The sequence below is a fragment of the Anarhichas minor genome, unplaced genomic scaffold (assembly GCF_050575085.1).
Source record: "Anarhichas minor isolate MPS153535 unplaced genomic scaffold, ASM5057508v1 ptg000070l, whole genome shotgun sequence".
NCBI lineage: Eukaryota > Metazoa > Chordata > Actinopteri > Perciformes > Anarhichadidae > Anarhichas > Anarhichas minor.
This window is the reverse complement of record NW_027466516.1, coordinates 387,097-397,500: the sequence shown is the minus strand read 5'-3', so window position 1 is coordinate 397,500 and position 10,404 is coordinate 387,097. Positions and strand designations below refer to the sequence as shown.

At 46.9% G+C, this 10,404-nt stretch overlaps 1 protein-coding gene across 5 annotated transcripts in view; it reads left to right on the top strand.

Moving 5' to 3' along the window:
• The window catches only part of stil (STIL centriolar assembly protein), a 14,469-nt gene extending 8,042 nt beyond the window's left edge, over positions 1-6,427 (top strand). For 4 of the 5 annotated variants that reach the window (XM_076079045.1, XM_076079043.1, XM_076079046.1 and 1 more), the window contains 12 exons: positions 364-611; positions 821-904; positions 1,035-1,121; positions 1,194-1,353; positions 1,436-1,539; positions 1,645-1,753; positions 1,846-2,496; positions 2,573-2,672; positions 2,750-2,909; positions 2,994-3,090; positions 4,608-4,837; positions 5,291-6,426. In XM_076079045.1, coding sequence (XP_075935160.1) covers positions 364-611; positions 821-904; positions 1,035-1,121; positions 1,194-1,353; positions 1,436-1,539; positions 1,645-1,753; positions 1,846-2,496; positions 2,573-2,672; positions 2,750-2,909; positions 2,994-3,090; positions 4,608-4,837; positions 5,291-5,771 — 2,511 coding nt within the window. In that variant the 3' untranslated portion in view covers positions 5,772-6,426. Of the gene's footprint in view, positions 1-363; positions 612-820; positions 905-1,034; positions 1,122-1,193; positions 1,354-1,435; positions 1,540-1,644; positions 1,754-1,845; positions 2,497-2,572; positions 2,673-2,749; positions 2,910-2,993; positions 3,091-4,607; positions 4,838-5,290 lie in introns of all 5 variants that reach the window. The other variant, XM_076079044.1, reaches the window with a different exon arrangement.
• The last annotated feature ends 3,977 nt before the right edge of the window (positions 6,428-10,404 follow it).

Sequence of the window (10,404 nt, the reverse complement as noted above, 5' to 3'; positions counted from 1 at the left end):
TAAAACATGTTAAAGGTACGTTTACGATGTGAAAACACAAACTCAAGTTTAGAGGATATCAGATCGTTGTGCGTTGTTTAATATATTTTAACTTCAAATATTTTAAAGTTTCATGTTCTGTCATCTTTTATTAAATCACTTTTCCTGTCGTTTAGTATCGTAATGACTTTGTTGTCATGACAACACTAGTTCATGCTGTGTCCTATTTTATTTACACTTTATTTTAATTAATTAATACAAAATGTCATCATTATGCAGACACCATTATGTATGTTCTGTGACTGAAGATCTGAGATCTGCTGTAATGTTCAGAGGAGTCTAAACTGATGAGCTGCTGTCTGTCTGTCTGTCTCTCTGTCTCAGGTGTTGCAGCAGTGTGTGAGCAGCAGACAGACTCTGGATCTGTCTCAGCTGATGAAGGTCCGAGGTCTCGTCGTCTGCTCTCAGCAGTCTGACGTTGCGTCGTTCGCCCTCAGCTGGTCGGCCGTCTGTCCGTCTGTCAGCGTGGACGTTCAGCCGGTCAGAGACGTTCCCGTCATCCCCACCGCTCTGCTGAGGAGTCTGACCAGCATCAACCCGCCGGCACCGCACGCCGCCAACCGACAGAGAGGGTGAGAAGTGGTTCCTCTGTGGGGAGTCGGGGTTCCTCTGTGGGGAGTCGGGGTTCCTCTGTGCGGAGTCGGGGTTCCTCTGTGGGGAGTCGGGGTTCCTCTGGGGGGAGTCGGGGTTCCTCTGTGCGGAGTCGGGGTTCCTCTGGGGGGAGTCGGGGTTCCTCTGATGGAGTCTGGTGACTTCCTCACTTATGTGTTTGTGTCTGCAGGTTTCTGACCATGGATCAGACCAGGAAGCTGCTCCTGCTGCTGGAGTCCGACCCTAAAGCCTCCAACCTGCCGCTGGTCGGACTGTGAGTGTCTCATTATCTCTCACCAGGTGTTCTCGTTGTTCACCTGAGATGTTTGTTCAGTTCTATTTTATCTTTACAAAACACTGATGTTGAAGCTTAATGGCTAACTGTACTTCCTGTCATGTGACAGCTGGCTGAGTGGAGTCAGACACGTCTCCAACCCTCAGGTGTGGGCCTGGTGTGTGAGGTTCCTGTATAGCTCCGCCCTCCAGGACAGGTGAGTCTTACCTGTCCGGCCCATTAGGTGTCTGTTGTTGAGGAGTCCCTGAGTGTTCCTCTTGTGTTTCAGAGTTCTGTCAGAGAGCCGCTGTTTCCTCCTCGTCCTGTTCGCCTCCACCCACAGAGCTCCTCAGTTCTTCCAGTGTCGAGGACCAGGACCTGGACCGGGACCAGCGCCACAGCTAGACTACCAGCTACTGACCGCCTCCCAGTGTGTCACACTGTACCAGGTAACAGCACACCTGTCACCACAGAGACTGTAATGATAGTAATTGATGAAGGGGATGAATGTGGACCCATTTGGACCTTCAGCAGGTGGTCTCGGTGGAGGGTCGGACTCTGCGGTGTGAGCTGGGTTCAGAGGATCACAGCAGACAGACTGAGGTCTTCAGAGAGGCCCAGACCTCCTTCAACAGGTACCAGAATCTCAGGAGTAGAGCAGGTCGTTCTTTAAGTACAAGGTGGACGGTTTGATCCTGAACCGGTTTCCAGCCAATCAGAGAGGTTTGTTCTGTCCTCAGAGCTGCCCCCCCCACTGCCCGTCTGTCTGTCAGCGATCAGGACTCTGGGGTCGAGGACGAAGACTTGTCTCCACGTCCGACTCCGAGCCCGCACCCCCCTGCTCAGCAGGTCAGTGGTTGACCTGTGACATCACCGTGATGTAACCACAGACGGCCAATAACAGCAGGAAGGTTGAGTTCAGGTGTGTTTTCTGTTGTCAGGCTCGGAGAGTTCAGCCGTCTGTTCCTGAACTTTCTCTGCTGATTGACAGCAGCTTCACTTCCAATCAGAATGCTCGGCAGGGTCCTGGCTCCGCCCACAGAGACCCTCCTGCTGCTCCTCCCACCAGAAACACCACCACCTCCTCCTCTGCTCCCAGACCTGCTGCTCCTCCTCACCTCCACAGCACCCCAAACTCCAACCTGCAGGAGCCCTGTTCCTGCTGCTCCACCCACACCTATGACTGCACCTCCATCTTCTCCTCCTCAGGACTTCACCCTCTTCCTCCATCCTCCCACCACCTCCACCCTCCTCCTCCCTCCAATCTTCACCCTGCTCCTCTTACTCCATCCTCCCTCCACACTCCTCCTCTCTCCAGTCTTCACCCTGCTCCTCCAACTACTCCCTCTGTTCCTCCTTCCTCCATTCTTGCTACTCCTCTGTCCTCCCGTCACCATACTCCATCTCCCTTCTGCACCCACCCTCCTCACAGCTCTCCTCCTCCTCCCTCCCACCTCCTCCCCCCTCCTCCCTGTACTTGTAGCCACCCTCCTCCCGCCCCATGCTGTGATCAGGTGGGGGGGGTCGTCCCGTCTGAGACCTACCAGCTCCTCCTCCATCAGGACCGACAGCTTCGCCTCCTGCAGGCGCAGGTAAGATCTGTTCTTCAGGTGAGTGTGAGGTTGTCATGGTAACAGTGTTGAGTGAATGATGAACGACTGTCTTCAGGTGCAGATGCTGCTGGAGGCTCAGGGGAGACTTCAGTCCTCAGGTGGGCAGGTGGAGGCTCAGACACCCAGGAGCACCGCCAGCATCGCTGTAGGGACAGGTGAGACCGACTGTGAAGGTGAGCAGCTGGACACAGGTGTCGGTTCAGCATCACACGTCTCACTCTCTGTTTTTCAGGAGCCAGTCTGTTCTGGGGGAATCCCGTCCAGTCGCCCCTCCCTCATCAGAAGGTACAGGCTCCTCCCACCTCCTCCTCACACGCCGACCTGTCCGTCATCGGGTCTGTGGGCGGAGATGAGGACAGTGAGGCTGCCTGCTCCCCCTCCAGTCAGCACAGGTGAGACGGATGGAGACAGACAGGTGTATTAGTTAGCATGTCTTTGTCAATAGAGACCTGGACTCTGACTCGTGGTGTGTTCAGGTGCAGTGTCAGCGGTCTGGAGAGTCCAGTTCTGGGAGAGAGTGTCAGCATGTACCGACCAGACGGAGAGCAGCTGAGCTTCTATCGCACCCTGAAGGTAAAAACGTCACACAATGCTAACAGGTCACATGATGCTAACTAGGTATTTATTATGTGTCGGGTCACATGATGCTAACTGTAGGTATTTATTATGGGTCTGGTCACATGATGCTAACTGTAGATATTTATTATGTGTCTGGTCACATGATGCTAACTGTAGATATTTATTATGTGTCTGGTCACATGATGCTAACTGTAGGTATTTATTATGTGTCTGGTCACATGACGCTAACTGTAGGTATTTATTATGTGTCTGGTCACATGATGCTAACTGTAGGTATTCATTATGTGTCTGGTCACATGACGCTAACTGTAGGTATTTATTATGTGTCTGGTCACATGATGCTAACTGTAGGTATTTATTATGTGTCTGGTCACATGACGCTAACTGTAGGTATTTATTATGTGTCTGGTCACATGATGCTAACTGTAGGTATTTATTATGTGTCTGGTCACATGACGCTAACTGTAGGTATTTATTATGTGTCTGGTCACATGACGCTAACTGTAGGTATTTATTATGTGTCTGGTCACATGACGCTAACTGTAGGTATTTATTATGTGTCTGGTCACATGACGCTAACTGTAGGTATTTATTATGTGTCTGGTCACATGACGCTAACTGTAGGTATTCATTATGTGTCGGGTCACATGATGCTAACTGTAGGTATTTATTATGTGTCGGGTCACATGATGCTAACTGTAGGTATTTATTATGTGTCGGGTCACATGGTGCTAACTGTAGGTATTTATTATGTGTCTGGTCACATGATGCTAACTGTAGGTATTTATTATGTGTCGGGTCACATGATGCTAACTGTAGGTATTTATTATGTGTCGGGTCACATGATGCTAACTGTAGGTATTTATTAAGTGTCGGGTCACATGGTGCTAACTGTAGGTATTTATTATGTGTCTGGTCACATGATGCTAACTGTAGGTATTCATTATGTGTCGGGTCACATGATGCTTAACTGTAGGTATTCATTATGTGTCTGGTCACATGATGCTAACTGTAGGTGTTGCCCTCCCGTCAGTGTATGATGACGGGCGCACCAAAGAACGGCAGCAGACACCTTGAATACAGTTAAACAAATGTTTTATTGAGGGTGCCTGTTCTCTACGTTACACTCTTCTCTTGCTGTTCTTCTTCTGAGAAACTTTACAAGGAAGCGTGAATACCATGCACAGACAACCCCCTAGTGGTGAGATGGCGACACCTGCTGGCCGTTTTAACTATAACACACATTACAATATAAAATTAGTTCGTCAAAAATCCATTTATCTCACATAGGTATTTATTATGTGTCTGGTCACATGATGCTAACTGTAGGTATTTATTATGTGTCTGGTCACATGATGCTAACTAGGTATTTATTATGTGTCTGGTCACATGATGCTAACTAGGTATTTATTATGTGTCTGGTCACATGATGCTAACTAGGTATTTATTATGTGTCTGGTCACATGATGCTAACTGTAGGTATTTTAATGTGACCCTCCATGTGTCCTCAGAATCAGCTCACCAGTCGTCTCCAGGATTCGGACAGTAAACAGGAAGTGGAAAATGAGTCTAGCAGGAGGAGCCTGTCTGTGTCCTCCCAGTCCAGGAGGAAGCAGAGCTGTGGAGGAGACCCGGTGCTCAGAGCCACTATGAGGCAGCTGCAGCAGCTCGGAGTCGACGTGGACCGAGAAGATCTGACGGAGTCTGAGCGCAGAATCCATCAAACGGTGGAGAGCAACAGGTATGGAGCTCAGCTGAGGGATTAAATGTGTTTAAAATACTTTAAAGTCAGGGTTCACTGATGCAGCTCTTACATGTTCAGATGAACTAACGAGTATCAAAGAGTCCACAGTTCAGAACAATCCTCAACTGCTCTGAATGTTTCTTTACAACATTCCTGTTTGCTTGATCAAATAAAACTAGAATAAGAACCGTTATAACAGACCGTAGTGGATCAGTGATCCGTACTGACCCCCCTCACGGTTTAAAGTTAATCATCACAGTGTAAATAAAGTTTTACTGACGATCACATTGACTCATTTTGTTTTTGAAGGCAGTTTGTGAATAAATCTCCAGATTTATCAACTGTTACTTGCCAAAAGTAAAAAAAAAAAAAAAACTGTTTAAAAAAAACTGTTGTTACTTTTTCAGGTGAGAAAGTAACTGTGTGTGTGTGTGTGTGTGTGTTTTCCAGCGTTCTGGCGAGCATCAACCCGGCGGCGGTTCTGTCCCGTCTCAGCGTGTCCGAGCCGACAGACAGCTGTCTATTCCCTGAAGGCAGCGTGGATCTGAGTCTGGAGGCCAACGCCATCGCCCTGCGTTACCTGAGCGACTCGCAGCTCAGCAGGCTCTCTGTGGGAGGCCACGCCCCCCGCCCAGGGCCCGCCTCCAACCACTCCCTGCTGTCTCCTAGCAACATGTCTCTGGCAACCAGGAAGTACATGAGGAGGTACGGCTTGATCGAGGAGGAGGAAGAGGAGGTCGATGTTCGCCAGCCGCTGACCGAAGCCCTGAACGTGAAGCTCCTCCCACAGAGTCAGCTGATCCGGGACTTGCGGCCCAAAATGCAGCTGTTAGCGGGCGGCTTAATGAGGGCAAGCAGCCATCAGACCGAAGGATCGGTGGGAAACATCCTGGACCTGAGTCGCCTCAGACAGCTGCCCAAACTCTTCTGACGGAGTCTGATCAACGTGGAAACACTCTACTGGTCTCTACTGGTCTCTATTGGTCTCTACTGGTCTGGTTCCTGGTTTTCATGGTCTCACTGGTTCTGATGGACTGATGAGAAACATTTGTCCAAACCAGGAAACCTGCTGGAACATTTAAAAAATGGAGTCAGGTTGTCTTTATGATCAGACTGGTTTCACTGGAAATCTGACACATTTATCAGAAGTTTGTGTTTTTCTGTCCCTTCCTGTTTTAATATGAATGTGTAGATTTTTTAAAATATTTATTTCACAAATAAAATTCATAATTCTTTTAATACCTGGATACATATTTGTATGTAAATGTTAACAAGCTTGAGGACTAGTAGGACATTTTAAGAAAAATATTTTTCTTAAAATGTTTAATTTGAAATCTAGCAATGATGAAGGAGCTGACAGGAAGTGTAGGATGTTAAAAATCTATCTTTCAAGACTCTTTAAATCAGAATCGGAACCGTTTATTGCCGAGGTATGCTGCACATACAAGGAATTTAACATGACGTGATGTGCTTAACATTTAACAACTATCAACACAGTGCAAAAAGTAGAAACATTAATATGTACAGAAAAATATAAAATAAAGTGCACAAATGAACAGATAACGGGACTATAAACAAGTGTATTGTCAAAGTGTCTAGTGTATTTAAATAGAAGCATAGAAGGGATGTGCACCGGTAGGAGGTTGTCCTGGGGATGACAGAGTCAGTGGAGGTCCTGGTCTTTGTTAATGAGTCCAACTGAAGAAGCTGTTCATGTGGCGTGAGGTCTTGGTCCTGATGGACCAAGACCTCACGCCACATGGAAGGAACACGAACAGTTCATGTCTAGGGTGAGAGGGGTCGGCTACAATCCTTCTTGTTCGCTTCAGGGTCCTTGAAGTGAACAAGTCCTGGAGGGACGGCAGATTGCAGCCAATCACCGTCTCAGCAGAGAGAATGATGTGCTTCTCCATCACGGTCTGGTACGCTGCAGCCACTGCCAAGGACAAGGGCAGACTGCAGCGTACCAGACCGTGATGGAGGAGCAGAGGATGGACTCAATGATGGCTGTGTAGAAGTGCACCATCATTGTCTTTGGCAGGTTGAATTTCTTCAGCTGCCTCAGGAAGTACATCCTCTGCTGAGCCTTCTTTGTGATGGAGCTGATGTTCAGCTCCCACTTGAGGTCCTGGGTTATGATGGAGCCCTGGAAGAGGAAGGACTCCACAGCGTCAACGGGGGAGTCACACAGGGAGATAGTGGGAGTCACGGAGAAGAGCAGAGGGGAAAGAACGCAGCCTTGCAGGGAACCGGTGCTGATGGTCCGGGAGGCTGAGACGTGTTTTCCCAGCTTCACGAGCTGCTTCCTGTCAGACAGGAAGTCTGTGATCCACTTGCAGGTGGAGTCGGGCACCTGCAGCTGGGAGAGCTTGTCATGCAGCAGAGACGGGATGATGGTGTTGAAGGCAGAGCTGAAGTCCACAAACAGGATCCTGGCGTAGGTTCCTGAGGAGTCCAGATGCTGGAGGATGAAGTGAAGGGCCAAGTTGACTGTGTTGTCTACAGACCTGTTGGCTCTGTAGGTGAACTGCAGGGGGTCCAGGAGTGGGTCAGTGAGGGTTTTTAGGTGGGACAGGACCAGGCGTTCAAAAGACTTCATGACCACAGAGGTCAGGGCGACGGGCCTGTAGTCATTGAGTCCTGTGATCCTTGTTTTTTTGAGGACGGGGATGATGGTGGAGGCCTTGAAGCAGGCTGGTACGTGGCAAGTCTCCAGGGAGGTGTTGAAGATGTCTGTAAACACCGGAGACAGCTGATCAGCACAATGCTTGAGGGTGGAGACGGAGACGGAGACGTTGACTTCATCTTCTAGATACCCACCCACCTGAATATAAGATAACATGCTGACAGTAACACGCTAACATTAGCTTAATGCTGTTCTTAACTGTTGTGTCACTTTAAAAAAATGAAGCTCTGATGACCTCAGAAGACCAACATGTCGGCGTCAAACAAACATTGAATAATTTCCTGCGTAAATTCTAGGGAACACTGAATCATGTCATTGATTTTCAACAAAATTGATTCACTGCAGAAACCCATAATACAGTAGTGATGCCTCTAGTGGACACCGGGAGAATAACATGTACTATCTCTATAATACAGTAGTGATGCCTCTAGTGGACACCAGGAGAATAACATGTACTATCTCTATAATACAGCAGTGATGCCTCTAGTGGACATCGGGAGAATAACACGTATTATCTCTATAATACAGCAGTGATGCCTCTAGTGGACATCGGGAGAATAACACGTATTATCTCAATAATACAGCAGTGATGCCTCTAGTGGACACCAGGAGAATAACATGTACTATCTCTATAATACAGTAGTGATGCCTCTAGTGGACACCAGGAGAATAACATGTACTATCTCTATAATACAGCAGTGATGCCTCTAGTGGACATCGGGAGAATAACACGTATTATCTCAATAATACAGCAGTGATGCCTCTAGTGGACACCAGGAGAATAACATGTACTATCTCTATAATACAGTAGTGATGCCTCTAGTGGACACCAGGAGAATAACATGTACTATCTCTATAATACAGCAGTGATGCCTCTAGTGGACATCGGGAGAATAACACGTATTATCTCAATAATACAGCAGTGATGCCTCTAGTGGACACCAGGAGAATAACATGTACTATCTCTATAATACAGCAGTGATGCCTCTAGTGGACATCGGGAGAATAACACGTATTATCTCTATAATACAGCAGTGATGCCTCTAGTGGACATCGGGAGAATAACACGTATTATCTCAATAATACAGCAGTGATGCCTCTAGTGGACACCGGGAGAATAACACGTATTATCTCTATAATACAGTAGTGATGCCTCTAGTGGACACCAGGAGAATAACATGTACTATCTCTATAATACAGTAGTGATGCCTCTAGTGGACACCAGGAGAATAACATGTACTATCTCTATAATACAGCAGTGATGCCTCTAGTGGACACCAGGAGAATAACATGTACTATCTCTATAATACAGTAGTGATGCCTCTAGTGGACACCAGGAGAATAACATGTATTATCTCTATAATACAGTAGTGATGCCTCTAGTGGACACCAGGAGAATAACATGTACTATCTCTATAATACAGCAGTGATGCCTCTAGTGGACATCGGGAGAATAACACGTATTATCTCTATAATACAGCAGTGATGCCTCTAGTGGACGTCGGGAGAATAACACGTATTATCTCAATAATACAGCAGTGATGCCTCTAGTGGACACCGGGAGAATAACACGTATTATCTCTATAATACAGCAGTGATGCCTCTAGTGGACACCGGGAGAATAACACGTATTATCTCTATAATACAGCAGTGATGCCTCTAGTGGACACCGGGAGAATAACACGTATTATCTCTATAATACAGCAGTGATGCCTCTAGTGGACACCGGGAGAATAACACGTATTATCTCTATAATACAGCAGTGATGCCTCTAGTGGACACCGGGAGAATAACACGTATTATCTCTATAATACAGCAGTGATGCCTCTAGTGGACACCGGGAGAATAACACGTATTATCTCTATAATACAGCAGTGATGCCTCTAGTGGACACCGGGAGAATAACACGTATTATCTCTATAATACAGCAGTGATGCCTCTAGTGGACACCGGGAGAATAACACGTATTATCTCTATAATACAGCAGTGATGCCTCTAGTGGACACCGGGAGAATAACACGTATTATCTCTATAATACAGCAGTGATGCCTCTAGTGGACACCAGGAGAATAACATGTACTATCTCTATAATACAGCAGTGATGCCTCTAGTGGACACCAGGAGAATAACACGTACTATCTCTATAATACAGCAGTGATGCCTCTAGTGGACATCGGGAGAATAACACGTATTATCTCTATAATACAGCAGTGATGCCTCTAGTGGACATCGGGAGAATAACACGTATTATCTCAATAATACAGCAGTGATGCCTCTAGTGGACACCAGGAGAATAACATGTACTATCTCTATAATACAGTAGTGATGCCTCTAGTGGACACCAGGAGAATAACACGTACTATCTCTATAATACAGCAGTGATGCCTCTAGTGGACATCGGGAGAATAACACGTATTATCTCTATAATACAGCAGTGATGCCTCTAGTGGACATCGGGAGAATAACACGTATTATCTCAATAATACAGCAGTGATGCCTCTAGTGGACACCGGGAGAATAACACGTATTATCTCTATAATACAGCAGTGATGCCTCTAGTGGACACCGGGAGAATAACACGTATTATCTCTATAATACAGCAGTGATGCCTCTAGTGGACACCGGGAGAATAACACGTATTATCTCTATAATACAGCAGTGATGCCTCTAGTGGACACCGGGAGAATAACACGTATTATCTCTATAATACAGCAGTGATGCCTCTAGTGGACACCGGGAGAATAACACGTATTATCTCTATAATACAGCAGTGATGCCTCTAGTGGACACCGGGAGAATAACACGTATTATCTCTATAATACAGCAGTGATGCCTCTAGTGGACACCGGGAGAATAACACGCATTATCTCTATAATAC